Source organism: Nannospalax galili, unplaced genomic scaffold (assembly GCF_000622305.1).
Source record: "Nannospalax galili isolate Female #2095 unplaced genomic scaffold, S.galili_v1.0 scaffold1328, whole genome shotgun sequence".
Classification (NCBI taxonomy): Eukaryota; Metazoa; Chordata; class Mammalia; order Rodentia; family Spalacidae; genus Nannospalax; species Nannospalax galili.
The window spans coordinates 777,673-795,731 of NW_008358795.1; the positions used below are offsets into that span (position 1 = coordinate 777,673).

Here is an 18,059-nt window from a genome sequence, read left to right on the forward strand (position 1 = left end):
TTGGTGCTTCTGAGATAGATGTGTTTATAAAGCACAAGTCATTCTGGAACTCCTGATTCTCATGCTTCAGCCTCTGAAATACTAGGATCATACGTGTGCACAATGATGTCTGGGGATAATGTCCTTTTTTGTTGGTGTTTATTTGTTTGTTTGGCGACAAGGTCTCATGTAGCTCAGGCTGGCCTCAAAGTTGCTCTGTAGCAGAGGCTGACCTTGAACTCCTGATTCTCCTGCCTCTACCTCCCAAGGGTTGGGATGATAGCCTGGCTCCTGATACTCAGCTTGATGATGTCCTTTTCTGTTCTGTTTTGTTTGGTATATTTTGTTTTTGTAAGACGAGGTCTCCTTGTAGCCCCAGCTGGCCTAGAACTCAGTATGTAGACCAGGCAGGCCTCAAACTCACAGTGGTCTGCCTGCCTCTGCCTCCCAAGTGCTGGGATTAGAGGCATGTGCCACCATGCCTGGCTGATGATGTCCTTTTGATGTAATTTTTAAAAAATTTTCTGTGAAGTCCAATTCATCTATTTTTTTGTTGTTGTTCCTCAGTTTCTGATAATAAATCTACAAATCTATTGCCAAGTTCGAGGTCATGAATATTTATCATATTTTCTTCTGGGAGGCTTTTTTTTTTTTTTTGGTCTTTTTGAGACAGGGTCTCCCTGTATCCCCAGCTGTCTTGGAACTCACTATGTAGACCAGGCTGGCCTTGAACTCACAGAGATCTGCCTGCCTCTGCCTCCTGAGTGCTGGGATTAAAGGCATGCTACACCACGCCCCGCTTAAAGTATGTAGCCCAAGCTAGCCTTGAACTCTAGATCCTCCTGCCTCTGCTTCTTCAGCATATCCTACCAGTGTGCGCCACTGGGAGTTTTTAGTGTTAACTTTTAGAGTTAAGTCATTGGTTAAAATGAAATTTTTTTCTTGGCTTTCTTTTTATTTCACGTGTGTATGCATGTGTTGCGTGCATGTATACAAGTGCACCCGTGTCACACAACACCCTCAGAGGACTGCAGAGGGCATGAGTTCCCCTGGAAATGGAGTTATGAACCCGGGTCTTTTGCTCTTACAGTCAGTGTCTTAACAGCTGAGCCATCTCTCCAGCCCCCTCCCCCCTTTTTTTTAATGGTGAAAAAAAAATGTATTTAGAATTATCCAGGTGGACTCAGTTTAGATGATCCCATTTTATCAGCAACATCCAAAGCAAGTTGGACAGGGGCCTTCTCTCTGTCAGACTTGATCAGGGTATTGACTTTGGCTACATCAATGTCAGGTTATTTCTTTACAGCTTGTTTGATCTGGTGCTTGTTGGCCTTGACAGCCACAGTGAACACAAGTATGTCATCTGCTCTCTTCTTCAAGGCTGGCTTAGTGGTCAGGGGGAGGTTGATGATTGCAGAGAGTGCTCAAACCTGTTTCTCCTGGGGTGGTCTCGCGAGGGTATCTGAGCTGCCTCTGGAGCTATGGGGTCTTGGGCCACCCGAAGGTGGGTAACGTGAAGATGCCTTTCAACACTGCCTTCTTGGCCTTCAATGCCTTCACTTTGGCTTTAACTCTGGAAGGGGCAGGAACTTCCTTTTTCACTTTTGGCACCATCTTGGCAAAAACAAAACAAAACAAAACCAAAACTAGTTTATTATTATTTTTTAAGGATTTTATTTGGGGGGCTGGAAAGATGGCTCAGAAGTTAAGAGCACTGACTACTCTTGCAGAGGACCTGGGTCCGAGTCCCAGCACCCACATGGCAACTAACAACTGTCTGTAACTCCAGTTCCAGGGGATCTGACTCCCTTGTCTGTGCTCCATAGGAACTGCACACACGGTGTACTTACATTCATGCAAGCAAAACACTCATACACATAAAATAAAATTAAATGAATACATTAAAAAAAAAGATTTTATGGGGCTAGAGAGATGGCTTGGCGGTTAAGAATACTGGCTGTTCTTGCAGAAGACCCGGGTTTGAATCCCAGTACCCACATGGCAGCTAACAACTGTCTGTAACTCCAGTTCCAGGGGATCCCACAGCCTCTTCTGATCTCTCTGGGCATTGCACGACACAGGTGCACTTACCTACATGCAGGCAATACCCGCATACATGTAAAATAAAAATAATAAATTAAAAAAATATTTAATTAAAAAAAGATTTTATTTTTGACTATATGTCTGTGTGCAGGTTGTGCATGTGAGTGCAGTGTCCATGGAGGACAGAAGAAGGCGTTGGATCCCTTGGAGCTGGAGTTAAAGTTTGTTGTGAACTGCCTGATGTGGGTGCTGAGAACTGAACTCAGACTCTGGCCGCTGTAGGAGTAGTAAGCACTCTTAACCATTGAGTCATTCATCTCTTCAGACCCTTTAGCTGACTTTTTCCTGATCTTGCCTCCACCTCCCAAGTGCTGAAATTACAGGACTGCACCATTGTACGCTACATCTCTTTCCATTGGGATTAAATCCTGGTCTTCTTTGTATCCCTGGCTGGTCTGGAGCTTGCTATGTAGACAGGTTGGCCTTGATCTCATAGAGATCCATCTGCCTCCGGAGTGGATTAAAGCCATGTCCTCTCCACTCCCTTTGCTGCTGCTCTTTCATCCCCAGCACCAAGTTTCCCCACCGTTTCCTCAGGCCCACTCTGGGTCCAATCTCTCATTCTGTGAAGAATATTATTTTAGGGCTGGGCCTGGTGATGTACACCTTTAATCCCAGCACTCTGGATGCAGAGGCTGGCTTGGTCTACATAGTGAGTTCCTAGGTTGCTAGGGCTACAGGGAGACTCTCTCTCTCTCTCTCTCTCTCTCTCTCTCTCTCTCTCTCAAAAATAAAACCAAAACACAAAACAGCATAAACAAAATATTACTTAAAAAACTTCCTTCCCGGCTGGGTGTGATGGCATACGCCTGTAGTCCCAGCACTCGGGAGGCAGAGGCAGGCAGATCTCTGTGAGTTCATGGCCAGCCTGGTCTACATAGTGAGTTCCAGGCCAGCTGGGGCTACAGGGAGACCCTGTCTCAAAAAAACCAAAAAAAAAAAAAAAAACCCTTCCTTCCCAAAATATTTTTAAAAAATTTGTACTTTGGAGATACATATGTATGCCTACATCAGTGGACAAGCATAAAAAGGAGATGTGGAGAAGAAACTATTATTATTATTATTAATTTGGTCTTTTTGAGACAGGGTCTCTCTGTAGCCCCAGCTGGCCTGGAACTCACTATGTAGACCAGGCTGGCCATGAACTCACAGAGATCTGCCTGCCTCTGCCTCCCGAGTGCTGGGACTAAAGGCGTGTGCCACCATGCCCAAAAGAAGAAATTAATTTAATGATTTTATTTTTGTGTTCTATTTGATAGCCAGCTTGTTTTTTGAAACAGGTTTCATACTATATAGTCAAGGCTGCTCTAAACTCAGTATGCAGCCCAGATTGTTCTTGGAACCCTGGCACTCCTCCTGCCTCAGCCTCCTGAGTGCTGGGATGACAGGTGTGAGCCACCATGCCCAGCTTTTTGTGCTGCTTTATATTTTAAAAAGTTGCTTTGGGACTGGAGAGATGGCTCAGTAGTTAAGAGCACTGACTGCTCTTGTAGAGGACCTGGGTTTGATTCCCAGCACCCACATGGTGGCTAGGAACCCTTCTTAACTCCAGTTTCAGGGGAATCCAAAGCCCTCTTATGACCTCCATGGCATTGCACGACATGGGTGCACTCACGTACATGCAGGCAATACACTCATACACATAAAATGAAAATAATAAAATATTTTTTTTAAAAAAAGTTCTTTTGAGACAGGGTCTCCTTATGTAGCCCTGTCTGGCCTGGAAATTACTATGTAGACCAAGGTGTAGACCTTGAACTCATAGAGATCCACCTGCCTCCTGAGTGTCGGGATCAAAGATGTGCATGATCATGCCTGACCTTATATTTAAATTTTTTAAAAATTTCTTTTCTGACTAGATAATACATTTACATCCTTCAAACTCCAAAAGCTACAAAGAAATAAAGCCAATATGGTGGCACATGCCTATAATCCTAGCACTCAGGAGGCTGAGGAAGGAGGATTGCTTTGTGTTCAAGGCTAGCCTAGACCTTGTGAGTCTCTGTCTCAAAAGAAAAAAAGCTACAAAGCTACAAAGGGGTGTAGACGGGAGACCCTCTCCTTCATTGTGACCAGGTATAGCTTGCCCTCTCTTCCATTTTATTCCTTGTATTTTAATTTTTTGGGTCTTTTTGAGACAGAGTCTCCCTGTAGCCCCAGCTGGCCTGGAACTCACTATATAGATCAGGCTGGCCCTGAACTCACAGAGATCCGCCTACCTCTGCCTCCCCAATGCTGGGATTAAAGGTATGTGCCACCATGCCTGGCCTCTTCTTGTACTTTAGAAAAGCTCCCATATATAAATAAGTTTATATATGTCTCATTTTTAAAAATCAAGTTTGGATGCAGTGAGGTGCACCTATAGTCCTAGTAACTGGGGAGGCTGAGGTGATTGCTTTAGCTAGCAGTTTGAGGCCAACCTGGATAACAAAGCAAGATCCTGCCCCCAAAATAAAAAATCCTGGGCTGGAGAGATGGCTCAACTGTTAAGAGCACTGTTAAGAGCACTGGCAACTCTTGCGGAAAACCCTGGGTTTGGTTCTCAGCACACACATGGCAGCTAACAACCATCTGTATCCAGTTCCAGGGGATCTGACACCTTCTGACCTCTGTGGTCACGGCATGACATGGGCGCACTTACATACATGTAGGCAATACACTCATACACATAAAAATATTAATAAATAAAATATTTTTAAAAACCCATTTGCTTGAGGTATGTTTTATATTTAACACAATTCACACTTATTTTTAGTGTATTGGTCATGTGTTTTGATTGATGTAATCATGTTCCAATCAAGATAGAAAACATCTGCACACTGCCCCCAAGAAAGTTGGCCTGCCCCTCTGCAATCTGTGCCCCCACCCCAGGAAATCAATTGACTCATTTCCATGGCCATAGATTCATTCTGTCTCTTCTAGAATTCCATAGCAGTGGAGTCACACTGCATGTACTTTTGTCTGGCTCTGGATCTTATCCTGTAAATGAGGTGTGTGGCCACTCTTGACTCTTTATGCCTGTGTAGTATCCCATGCATGTACTTGAAAGTTCAAGACTAGCCTGGTCTACATAGTGAATTCCAGGCCATCCAGGGCTATATAGCCTGGGCTACATTAGCCCATCTCAGAAAGAAGAAAGAAAGAAAGAAAGAAAGAAAGAAAGAAAGAAAGAAAGAAAGAAAGAAAGAAACAAAGAAAGAAAGAAACAAAGAAAGAAACAAAGAAAGAGTCAGATATGGGGGGAGGAAGGGATGATAAAGACTTTGCCTTGGCCTCAAGGCACTGACAACTTAGAGAGGTGATTAGAGTGCAAGGGAAACAGTCTTGGTGCTTGGAAGAGTTAGAGAGCATGGGGCATTCCCAGAGCCCCCAGGAAGGAAGCAAGCATTCTTTTCAGCTGGGGTGGGGCCAGTGGGAAAAGGCTTCCTGTCACAAGAGAACTGGAGGTCAAGGGAGACATTCCTAGGTTTGGAGGCAGTGGATCTGTGGGTGAGAAGAAGGGAAGGCCTTGGTGACTGAGGTCCAGGGCACCCGGTGGAATGTGCATGGGGGGGCTGAGCTGAAAGCTGGGCTGGAGAGACCTCAACCAGGGCCCTGGTGTAGCAGGCTGAGGACCCTGACCTGGGCTTAGAGGTGATAGGGCTGGGGTATTTCAACAGGGATATGGTTGGAGCTTGGGAAAGAGATAGAGCCCCTTGCTAGACACAGGTTGTCCTGACCTGGCCCTTTAGGCTCCCGGGGGTCAGGGAAGCCATTTGGTGGGCCCAGGCTGTAGAAGAGAAGTTGGAAATAGTGCGGTGAAGCTGCAGTGAAGGCTGGGGGGTCACTGGGTGCCCAATGGCCTTCCTCCAGAATGGCTACTGACCCATGTGTACCTTACCCTTTGCTGTCCCTGAGCCTCATGAGGCAGATGAGGACCTCAATGGCTCTAAAAGATTTACTTTTAAAAATATTGTATTATTTTGGGGGCTGGAGAGATGGCTCAGCAGTTAAGAACAGCAGCTGTTCTTGCAGAAGACCTGGGTTTGAATCCCAGCACCCACATGGCAGCTAACAACTGTCTGAAACTCCAGTTCCAGGGGACCCAATGGCCTCTTCTGTCCTCTGCAAGCATAGCACAACACAGGTGCACTTACCTACATGCAGGCAATACATGCATACACATAAAATAAAGAGAAAAAAATAAAATATTTTTTAAAATTTTATTATTTTTATTTTACGGGTATGAGTGCTTTGCTAGCATGTGTGTAAGTACACCTGTGTGGTGCAATGCCAATGGAGGTCAGAAGAGGGCATTGGATTCCCCTGGAACTGGACTTACAGACAGTTGTTAGCTGCCATGTGGATGCTGGGAATTGAACCTAGGTCCTCTGCAAGAGCAGCCAGTGCTCTTAACTACTGAGTCATCTCTCCAGCCCCTCTTCCATTTTTTAAAGATTTATTTTTAGAGCTGGGTATGTGGCACACACCTCTAATCCCAGCACTTGGGAGGCAGAGGCAGGCAGATCTTTGTGCATTCTTGGTCTTACTTGTTTTTGACATGGGGTCTTGATATGTTTCCCAGACTGACCTAAATCTCACTATGTAGTCAATGCTGGCCTCAAATTCATAGTAATCCTTCTACGCCAGTCTCTCAGGTGCTGGGAGTTCAGAGCTGCCCCACAACCAGAAAAGAAAAAAAAAAAAAAGATTTATTTTTATTATTTTTCTAAAATATTTTATTTATATTTATTTTGTGTGTATGAGTGTTTTGCCTGCTTGTATGTAAGTAAGCCATGTATGTGCAGTGTCCATGAAGGGCAGAAGAGAGTGTCAAAGTTACAGATGGTTGTCAGCTGCTCTCTGGGTGCTGGGAACCAAACCCAGGTTCTCTGTAAGTGCTCTTAACTGCTAAGCCATCTCCGAGATTTACTTTTAGTTTTATTTATGTGTCTACATGAGTGTCTGTACTGTATGACTGTATCCTTTCTCTGTCTGTCTCTGTGTCTGTCTCTGTGTCTCTCTCTGTCTCTCATGTGTGTGTGTGTGTGTGTGTGTGTGTGTGTGTGTGTGTGTGTGAAGTTGGTTGAAGAAGCCAGAAAGGGTATAGATTCCTGGAGCTGGAGTTACAGGAGGTTGTGAGTCCCCATGTGGGTGCTGAGAACCGAACTTGGACCCTCTGGAAAAGCAAAAGCGCTCCTAACGCCGGGTGTCGTGAGGCACACCTTTAGTTCCACCACTTGGGAGGCAGAGGCAGGTGGATCTCTGTGCGTTCAAGGCCAGCCTGATCTACATAGTGAGTTCCAGGCCATCTGGGGCTATAGGGAGCCCCTGTTTCAAAAAAACCAAAAAAAAAAAAAAAAAAAAAAAAGTGCTCCTAACCACAGAGCCATCCCTCTAGCCCAAGTTTCTCCTTTTTGTATATCAATAGTTCACATACTGAAGTCTCTAAAACCAGAGGTTTCAGGGGCTAGCTACAAGGCAGGGGTGAACATTAGGCTTCTGAGTCCTGCTCTAACCCACATAACTTGGGAGGGGTTAACTGCATGAGATGCCTGGTGGGGGTGGCAGGGCTAAGGGGGCAGCTCCTGGAGGAAGAAAAGCTAACTGCAACGGGAGTGAAGGTTGGCCAGGGTGCTTCAGATGTCCTTTCTCATCCATTATACAGGTAAGAAAACTGAGACTCATAGTAAAAGCAAACACAGATATTCTGTGCCAGCCATTCTTTTTTTTGAAACAGGGTCTCCCTATAGCCCCAGCTGTCCTGGAACTCACTATGTAGACCAGGCTGGCCTCGAACTCACAGAGATCCGCCTGCCTCTGCCTCCCCAGTGCTGGGATTAAAGGCGTGCGCCACCACACCAGGCTTCCAGCCATTCTTTAAGCAGTTTCTGTGCATTAACTCATTCAGCTCTTCTAAGAACCTCCGTTTATTACTGGTTGGGTGATCTCAGCGATCCCTCAACTTTTCCATGCCTTGTTTCCTTGTTTGTAACAGGTGTTAATGCTTGATCTGCTTCTCAGAGTTATTCAGGGAGCAGACAAGGTAAGACGTGGAGAGTGCTCAGAGGGGGACCCAGTAAGGAGTCAGGAAATGTTTTCAAGAATTTTCTTACTGATCTATTCTGTGCCATGGTTTCCCTTTCTGTGTCCAGAGTGGCTCTGCCTGCTCGACCTGACACCACAGAGTGACTCCTGTTTCCTCAAACCCAAGCCCAGGATAGTTGGAGCTTGTCACTTAGTTTTCCCAGTCCTCCTAAAGCCCAGATCTAGAACCTCCCCACCACCCCACACACTTCCTGTCCCCAGGCTCCCTGGAGCCAGGCTTGCTGTCCCCAGTGGTGCCAGCTCCTGCTCTGGGCCAGGAGTGGGATGAAACGCTCATCCTAGGATGAAAGTCTGGCGGGCCTGGGCTGGACCCATAAACCACCCCACCCTTGCTGGGAGGACCTCCAGGCACTGGTGTAAACTGAGTCATGGGGGGCAAGGGAGTGAATCATGCAACCGGTGAACAAGAGCCAAATGGGGCAAAGCATGCCTGTGTGGGGCTGCTGGCCACACCTCATGGAGCCACAGTCCTCAGGTCCCCCGGGACACCTGCAGTGCCCCCTGCCCTGGGCAAAGGGGAGCAGGCCATTGGGGGCTCTGCTCCCTGAGGGACAAGAGGCTGGACAGAGAGAGAGCACGCGAGAGAGCGAGGGCGAGAGAGAGAGAGAGCGAGGGCGAGAGAGAGAGAGAGAGAGAGAGAGAGAGAGAGAGAGAGAGGGAGAGAGAGAGAGTTTGGTGCACTGGGGGAGGTGAGCAGCAAGACAGGAAAGGGAGGCTCTGTGGAAAGATTGGGGTTTGGACAGCTATCAAAACCCTGGAGAAAATTCTGGCGGGAACACTTCACTGCCCTCTCCTGGCCTCTGAAGGTTTGGCTGATTTTCTGTCATGGCTGGGTACAGGACCTGACCATCCTCTATGGTTCCCAGTGGGTTGAATCCAATGATAGAAGATCCTCCTCCCTAAACTGGCTCAGACTTTACCTCAGGGAGGTCTCCGTCACCAGAAGCCAGAGCTACTAAGGGACCAGGGGCAGAGCACCCTGACACCCAAGTGTAGAAAATATTCTTGGGAGTTGTGCAGCCTGTCAGAGCATTTCTAGCTTTCACCGTGGCCATTTATTTATTTTATTTTTATTTTATTTTTTTGAGGCTTTCATGTAGCCCAGGTTGGCCTCAAGCTTGTTAAAGCTGAGGTTGGACTTGAACTCCAGACCCTCCTGCTTCTCAAGTATTGCATAGACACCCCTGGTTTGACCTTGGTCAACTTATTTAGCATCCTGGGTTTTTGATTTGGTTTGGTTTCGTTTTTGAGACACAGAGCTCTGTGTAGCTCTAGATGGCTTGGAACTCACTTTGCTACGTAGAGCAGGCTGGCTCTGAATTTATAGAGATCCACCTGCCTCCACCTCCCTATTGCTGGGATTAAAGGCGAGTGCCACCACATACCCAGCCTACTGAGCATCTTTTTGTCTCAGTTTTCTTACCAATAAAAGGAGGGCTGTACTGCATGTGAGGTGCCCAGGGTATGCCTGGCACAGAACACGTTCGTATACATCTTATGTATACAAAATGGGTGGGAAAAGATCCCTTCATTCTGGTTGTGATCTCTGGGTTCCTTTCCTGGGAAGCTGCCCCCATAACCCTGTGACCCTGCCTGTTGATCCTTTCTAGTCTCAGGCTTACTATGCTCTCCTAGGAGGCCAGTGACCAAAGAAAAGTGGGGTTGGAGGGTTTCTCAGCCTGGTGCCCTTAGTTTTACCCCCCAATGCCTAGGGGATGCGCGTCACAGAAATGGGGAGTTTCCCTTCTCAGTGAATCAGCCTGTGTGACCCAATCCTCATCTCTGCCAGGGCCCCTCCCAGTCGGCGGGAGTGGGGAGCAGCTGCCCTGCCAGGAAAATCCCCAAAATCCTGCCAAAGCTCTGGTTGAAGCATCTCCTCATTCAGCTGTTTCCTGTCCTCTCAGATTCTGCCCCAGGTCCCAGCTGGAGTTAGGGGTTAAGCAGAGTCTCCCCATTCTCCCTGGGGCCCGAGGTTTGCCGAGTGTGTTGGGAAGGTGGAGAGGATGATGAGGATGTCTACTTGTCTTCCTGGCTTCTGTCATCTTTTTCTTGGTTTTATGAGTGGAACAGATCACAAGGGCTTGTGCAAGTTTGGCCAGCCCACACACAACTGGGCACTTCTGTACCCCCACATAGGCAGGAGCTGACTAAACAAAGCAGAGCCCCCCTGCCTAGGTTTTGAGAAAACCCTTGGCATCTCAAAGGAGCAGTTCCCCCCTGTAGGCCAGAGAGATTTTTCCTTTCCAGGTAGGCTGGGCCTCAGCTTCTCAGCCAAGAGCCCTGTTTCAGACAACAGGGCTCAACCATATATCAGATGATCTGGAATTGGATGATCTGGGCTTAGATCTTGGCTCTGTCATCTAGCTGTCACCTTGAGATAATTAATTGGACTGCTCTGGGCCTCAGTTTCTTCTTCTGCAAAATGGCAATAATAACAGAGCTAAACAAAGCTTAGATGAGATAATGTAGGTAAATACTTATCATAGTGTCTGGCTGTTGTTAACAGAACGAGGAAACTGAGGCCCACAGAGAATGACTTTCATTCAGTCAGTCATTAATTAAGAGTGTTGATTTGGGGCTGGAGAGATGGCTCAGCAGTTAAGAACATTGTTCTTGCAGAAGACCCAGGTTTGAATCCCAGCATCCTCATGGCAGCTAACTGTCAGTAACTCCAGTTCCAGGGTATCTGACAGCCTCTTCTGTCCTCTGCGGAGATTACATGACACAGGTGCACTTACCTACACACAGACAACACATGCATACACATAAAATAAAAATATTAGCTGGGCGTGGCACATGCCTTTAATCCCAGCACTCGGGAGGCAGAGGCAGGGGGATCCCTGTGAGTTCAAGGCCAGCCTGGTCTACATAGTGAGTTCCAGGACAGCTGGGGCTACAGGGACACCCTGTCTCAAAAAGACCAAAAAAATGAAAATAAAAATAATAAATAAAACATGGGGCTGGAGAGATGGCTCAGCAGTTAAGAGGAGCACTGACTGCTCTTGCAGAGGATCCAGGCTTGATTCCCAGCACCCACATGGTGGCCACAAACTGTCCTTCAGTTCCAGGGGTATCTGAAGCCCTCTTCTGACCTCTGTGGCATTGCACGACAAGGGTGCATTCACATACCTGCAGGCAATACACTCATACACATAAAATAAAAACAATAAGTAAAGTATTAAAAAATAATAGATAAAATATTTTTTTTTAAATGTTGATTTGCCAGGCGTGGTGGCACAGGTCTTTAACCCCAGCACTTGGGAGGCAGAGGCAAGTGGATCTCTGTGAGCCTGGTCTACATAGTGAGTTCCAGACCAGTTGAGGCTACAGAGAGATTCTGGTGCTTGCATCAGCCTGGGCTCTGTGCTGGAGATACCCTGGAGGTAAACCCCAGTCATTGTCTTTGAGAGTCCTGACACACAGATGAGAGCCACAAGTAGGTGGGTATAGTAGGAGCCTGGAAGATGGATGGCAGCAGTGGGTCTGAGATGGAGTGGAGTTAGCCAGGAAAGTAGGTGAGGATCAGGCAGGCCAAGCAAAGGCTATCCATGAACAATGGCCCCACACAGAAAGGCCAGAATATGTGCAAGAAAGCCACATTCTGAAGCAAAGATGAGCAGGAAGTGGAGAGATGAGGTGGGAGGGATCTAAGAGCCGGATCTAAGCCATTACTTCATTTGATAATCTCTGGAGAGGCTGCTATGGGTGAGGGCTGAAATTTAGATACTAGAGCACACAGTCTTGGCATGGGGCTTAGGGAGCTGCAGGAGATAAGCCATCAACCAGGTATTTACTAAGTAGCCACTGGTCCTATGATCAGTGTGCACAGCAGGAGTTCAAGAAGCCTGAGGCCGCAGGCTCTATGCCACTCCATGTGGAGGGCATGAAGGAAGTGCCAGTTGACTTCAGTGGAGTGCACAAGCAGAAGGGGGTGCCTGAGGTAAATTGGGACTGCAGATGGGGGCCTGGTCCATGCTAACCTCATAGACTGAGCTTTGTTTCTGGAGGCTGCTTTTGGGGAACCACAGAGGGTCTTTCAGTAGGATAGGGGTGTGGGTAGCTCTACAGAGGGATCTGTGATCTGGGTAAGGGGGAAGAGAGAGCGCAGGGAAGATGTGGGGTTAAGGAGGCAAATTAGTGGCTGTTGCCATGGCTTGGGAGACACAGAGAGGAAGGGGTTACAGAGGTGAAGAAGAGGGATGCATCAGGCTTCATCATGGAAAAAGAACAACCCAGGGCTGCCTGTACCACTTGGGCATCTTTGTGGGAACATAATGGCTCAGCCAAGAGGCCCCACTCCTGCCTAGGAAGCCTTGGCCTACTTTGGTCAAGTGCAAAGCATCAATAAGTCAGAGGCAGGCAGGGGCACCTGACTCCAGTTCTGACTCCGGGGACTTCCCAAGTTGGGGCTGAGGTGGACTCAGTCCTGGGGACGCAGAGGGTGGGGAAGGAAGCTGGGGAGGGGGTTAAACCAGCATCTCATGACTCAACCACTTCCACCCAGTCAGCCCAGTGGCATCTCCGCTCCTCTGCTCCAAATTCCAACTTGGTGAGGCTGCTAGAGGCTGAGTCAGCTCTGGCACTGCACGAGAGCAGCATATTAAGGGGCTCCTTGCCAACCCTGCTGGCCCCCAACCAAGGCAAGGCCAGGCATAGGATTGGAGAGGCACATGGTAGCGCACAAACTAGGCTGGCTCCCGAGGCTACAGCAGCCACACAGGGTGGTCACAAGATCATGTGGGTGGCGGTGTTTCCATGGTTGTGAAGAGGTGTCTCCTCAGGTCAAGGACTGCACTCTGCCTGAGGAAGAGGCAGGGACCAGAGGCAAGTCCCAGCTCTGCCGCCTCACCGCATTACCCTGGATTATCCTTTCTCCTCTTGGCCTCAGAATGGGGCCGGCATCTCCTTAAAGAGGTCATGAGAGTTAGGTGTTGCGTGGAAGGTGCTTTGTAAACTGTTTAGTGACTCCTGGGATAGGGTGGCAGAAGTGAATGCAAACTCAGGCTTCTGGAATGCTACCTGTCTATTCAGGCTGATCACTGTAGGTTGTTCTAGCCCAGGGTGCTGCAATCCAGCTAATTCTCAATTTGCCAAATCCTATGTTCCAGCCTGGGACTAAAAGAGCACTTTTCACCAACATGCACTGGGTCACCATGGAAGTGTTGTGTGGTGGCTCAGGCCTCTAATCCCACTACTCAGGAGTCTGAGGTAGGCAGATCAGGACTTGGAGGCCCAATTGTGTCACATGATAAAATTGTTTCAAAAAAACAGCAGGGAGTGGTGGCACTCACACCTTGAAGCCCTTAAGCCCTGCTCTGGGGAGGCAGAGGCAGGTGGATCCTTGTGACTTCAAGGCCAGTCTACATAAGGAGTTCCAGGTCAGCCAGGGTTACATACTCTTTTTTTTTTTTTTTTTTTTTTTTTTTTGGTCTTTTTGAGACAGGGTCTTTCTGTATCCCCAGCTGGCCTGTAACTATGTAGACTAGGCTGGCTTTTAACTCATAGAGCCCTGCCTGCCTCTGCCTCCCAAGTGCTGGGGGACTAGTCATGAGCCTCTACCTTATCTCAAAAAAAAAAAAAAAAAAAAAAAAAAAAAGGTGATTCCCCAGTTACATAAAACTCCACATCAGCCTCATTATGTAGCCTGGGCTGACTTGGAACTTGCTATATAGACCAGGTTAGCCTTGAACTGATACCCTCCTACTTCTGTGTCCCAAGTGCTGAGATTAAAGGTGTGTGCCAGAGCTGGGGAGATGGTTCAGCAGTTAGGACCACAGGCTGCTCTTGCAGAGGACCCAGGTTCAATTCCCAGCACCCACACGACAGCTAACCATCTATAACTCCAGTTCCAGGGGATCCAACGCCTTCTTCTGACTTCCACAGGCATTGCACAACATGGATACACTTACATGCATGCAAGCAATACTCACATAAAATTAAAAATTAAAAAAAAAAGTGAAATGAATCAGTAGGTAAAGGTGCTCACTGCCAAGCCTGACAACCTGAGACAGACCCCCAGGATGCACATGGTGAGAACTGAATCCTCAAGTTGTCTTCTTACCTCCAAATGTGTGCACAAGATGCTCTAGCCTCTCAATAAATAAATGGAACTTAAAAAAAAAAAAAAAAAAAAGAGGACTGGAGAGATGGCTCAGTGGTTAAGAGCACAGATTGCTCTTGCAGAGGACCCAGGTTCAAATCCCAGCACCCACATGGCAGCTAACAACTGTAACTCCAGTTCTAGGGGAATCTGATGCCCTCATCTGACCTCCAATGGGCACTGCACAACACGGGTGAACTTCCAACACATGCAGGCAATATACTCATACACATAAAAAATTTTTTTTTAAAAAGCTTAAAACAGCTGGGCATGGTGGTGTATGCCTTTAATCCTAGCACTCAGGAGGCAGAGGCAGGTGGATCTCTGTGAGTTCGAGGCCAGCCTGGTCTCCATAGTGAATCCAGGACAGCTAGGGCTATAGGGAGACCCTGTCTCGAAAAGACCAAAAAAGAAAAAAAAAAAAGCCTAAAAGAGGCTGAAGAGATGGTTCGGCAGTTAAGAGCACGGACTGTTCTTGAAGAGGACCCAGGTTCAATTCCCAGCACCCACATGGTGGCTACGAACCGTCTTTAACTCCAGTTCCCAGGGACTTCAAAGCTCTCTTCTGACCTCCACGGCATTGCACGACACAGGTGCACTCACATACATGCAGGCAATACACTTGTCCTGGTTTGTTCTTCACTGCTATGACAAAAAATACTCTGACCAATACCAACTTGGGGAGGAAAGGGTTTGTCTTACATCTCCCAGGTCGCTTTCATCAGGGAGCCCAAGGTAGGAACTTGGGGCAGGAACCCGGAGGTAGGAGCTGGACCATGGAGGAATGCTGCTTACTGGCTTGCTACCTTGGCCCCTGCTCAGCCTGCTTTCTTATGCAACACAGGCCCACCAGCCTGGGGTGTCACCACCCACAGTGGGCTGGGCCTTCCCACATCACTCATCAAGAAGATGCCCTTCAGACATGGCCACAGGCCAGTCCAATAGAGGCAATTTCCCGATTGAGGCTCCCTCAACCCAGGTGTGTCAAGTTAACATGAAAGCTATCTAGCACAACACTCATACACATAAAATTAAAATAATAAAATATATATAAAAAAATAAAAAGTCTAAAACAGAGCCGGTTGTGATGGCACACACCTTTAATCCCAGCACTTGGGAGGCAGAGGCAGGCGGATCTTTGAGTTCAAGGCCAGCCTGGTCTACATAGTGAGTTCCAGGACAGCTGGGGCTACAGGGAGACCCTGTCTCAAAAAGACAAAAAAAAGCCTAAAATAGGGGCTGCAGAGATAGCTCAGCGGTCAAGAACACTGATTGTTCTTGCAGACCTGGGTTCGAATCCCAGCACCCACATAGAAGCTAACAACTGTCTGTAACTCCAGTTCCAGGGGATCCGAAGGCCTCTTCTGACCTCCGAGGGCATTGCATGACATGGGTGCACTTACCTACATGCAGGCATAATACTCATACACATAAAATAAAAAATGATAAATATTTCAAAAAACCCTCTTTAAAAAAAATAAAAAGCCTGAAACAAATGCACTTTGGGCACAAAGAGTGGCCACTTGGGGCTTCCTAGAAAGTCCAACACCTAGATTTATAGAAATATAAACTGATTCTGACTTGTGTGATGCAGAGGGGCCAGATCAGTTTGCAGAGGCTCTCAGAAAGGGGGCCTAGCCCTTGGCAGTGAAATGTACCTTTACCACTGGGGGCAGACAAGGAAGCCTGGTCAGATTGGGAACAGCTTCTGCTGGCCCTGCCTCTCCCCAGAAGCCAAAGCAGGTAACCATTAGGACAGTATTTTAAAAAACACTCAAGACATAGACCCAAGGTGGGTTTTATTGAAATGCCAGGAGCAGGCACATGTCAAGGTAGGCAGGGAAGGGATGATGGGTGATGCAGGCTGTGATTTGGCAGGGGCAGGTCCCATGTCCATGACCTTGCACCCCCATTTGGTCAGATGATGAACAGGTCCAAACAGCATGCTCAGTCCTTCAGGACCCCTGCCACCTGGACTATGATGGCTCCAAGGGCAGGGACTGGTAGCACTAGGTTTTCTCCCTTATGAGGGAGGAAGGAGGGAAGAATGCAGGTAAAGGGAGAGGACAGTAGTAGAGGAACAGAGGTGGCCAGGACAGGCGCTCTGGAGTATCTGCACCCAACCTGTGGTCCTGGGCAGTGGAGGGGAGCAGCATCAAAGAGGGACACTGAGGGCCCGGCCCTCAGGGAGCCAGAGCCCCCAGCCTGTAGGGCTGGAGTTGGCCCTGCACAGAGAGCATAAGTCCAAGGGGTCTGAGTGCAGGCAGTTCCCATTGAACTAGTCCTCAGAACTAGGGAACGTGGCCTTCTTGGGACAAGGAGGAGGGAGACAGAAGGATCCATCCCCAGCAGGGGGCAGAGGATGGTCTCTCCCTCTTAGCTCCCCTAGGTCAGTTCTACATTATTGGCACGGTCCAGCACTCGAGAGCCACGGGCACTGCCTCCAAGCTGGAAACGGCTCTCATAGAGAGTGGGGCAAAGGTGCCAGCGGTTGGCTCGGTAGATGCCCAGGTAGGTGTAGACATCTGGTTTGTAGGTAAGCAAGCACTTAATGCCTGCAGCACGGATGGCAGAATCTGCCTCCAGTACACCCAAGCGGTCCGTGAAATCGTCAGTGTAAACACAGATGACCTGCCGCCCACCCTCCTTGGCCCGTGGGCTCACCTTGGCTACCTGAAGCTGACCCTCAACCACAGCACGGGCAATACCAGCCCAGGCATGGTCCAGCTTGAAGCCAGGTGCCAGGTGAATCAGCCACTTGCCGGAAAGCACATGGTGGGTGATGGCCAGCTGGCGCAGGGTACCTGGCGTGATGGGCCGGCCGCTGGTCTGCAGAGCCTCCCAGGCTGCTTGGAGGCCCTGTACATCACCTGAGTTGGGGGCATAGCCCTGCCCATAGGCTGCAATCCAGCCCACAGGTTCAGAGTTGGGTGAACCTGGGTCCCCATAGCGGGTAACTTGGGATGGTGGGTACTTGGCCAACCAGGCATCCAGCTCAGCGGCAGGCGTGGTACGGGCATCAAACACCAGCCAGGGGTCCATGTCGGCTGCCATGGCCTCCGCGGCCAGGTGCTCAGCAGTGAAGCCATCCTCTCTGCCACCTGGAGAGTCCTCCTCCTCTGGCTCCTCACTTGGCTCCATCCTGCAGTGAGAGAACTGAATCAAGGCTTTGGACAGTAACTACAGTGCTGGGCTCTGCCAGGCACTCTGCTAAACTGTGTGGCCTTGGGCAAGACTTACTGTCTCTGTGCCTCACTTGCTTCATCTTCACAAAGGAATATAACAACTGACTTGCCCAAGGTCACACCCGCAGTGGGTGGCAGAGCTGAAGTGTGAACTGGCACGGACCCAGGCTACACCTCCAGGCTTGAGACCCGCAGGTAAGCTGATGGGCAGAAGCAAAGAGCAGGTTCGCTAACCCTAGAGGCCATGGAGAGCCAGGCTCCCCCCACAGGCGATCTCGGCGACACTTGAAGACCGGGACACTGAGGCCAAGAGCGGATACAGGCCCGTGTGAGGTCAACGGGCAACGACCGGACTCGAACTCGGGCCGGTTAGAGCCCAAGCGAAGGCCAGGCTCCGGCCCTGCCTCCCTCGCCGCCATTAGCGCCCCGGGCCCTAACGTGCCCCCGCCCTGGCGCTGCCCTCCCGCTGCCCTGCAGTCACCTCCGGCCTTCGCTGCGTTCCGCGCCGACCCAACCTCGGGCCCGGCTCCGCTCCTGCCCGGGCTCCGCGCCCCCGCCACCGCGCCCCGCCCCCGCCACGGCTGCCGCCGCCGCCGCCATCTTAG

The 18,059-nt window shown here is 49.1% G+C and overlaps 1 protein-coding gene and 1 long non-coding RNA gene across 3 annotated transcripts; one reads left to right on the top strand and one right to left on the bottom strand.

Moving 5' to 3' along the window:
• Nucleotides 1-7,693: 7,693 nt before the first annotated feature.
• On the top strand, nt 7,694-17,928 carry LOC115068286. The gene is made up of 3 exons (XR_003847642.1): nt 7,694-7,729; nt 8,060-8,107; nt 17,545-17,928. It is a non-coding gene; the product is annotated as an uncharacterized LOC115068286 (long non-coding RNA).
• CUNH11orf68 (chromosome unknown C11orf68 homolog) lies at nt 16,034-18,059 on the bottom strand. 2 transcript variants are annotated; one of them, XM_008822231.2, is made up of 2 exons: nt 17,936-18,059; nt 16,034-17,411 (listed from the first exon to the last, which is right to left on the bottom strand). In XM_008822231.2, the coding sequence occupies exons 1-2, from the start codon at nt 18,052-18,054 to the stop codon at nt 16,655-16,657; spliced, it is 876 nt and encodes a 291-aa protein (XP_008820453.1). In that variant the 5' UTR covers nt 18,055-18,059; the 3' UTR covers nt 16,034-16,654. The 2 variants fall into 2 exon arrangements, with proteins under 2 accessions (XP_008820453.1, XP_008820454.1); XM_008822232.2 differs by having other exon boundaries at nt 17,020-17,425; nt 17,936-18,054.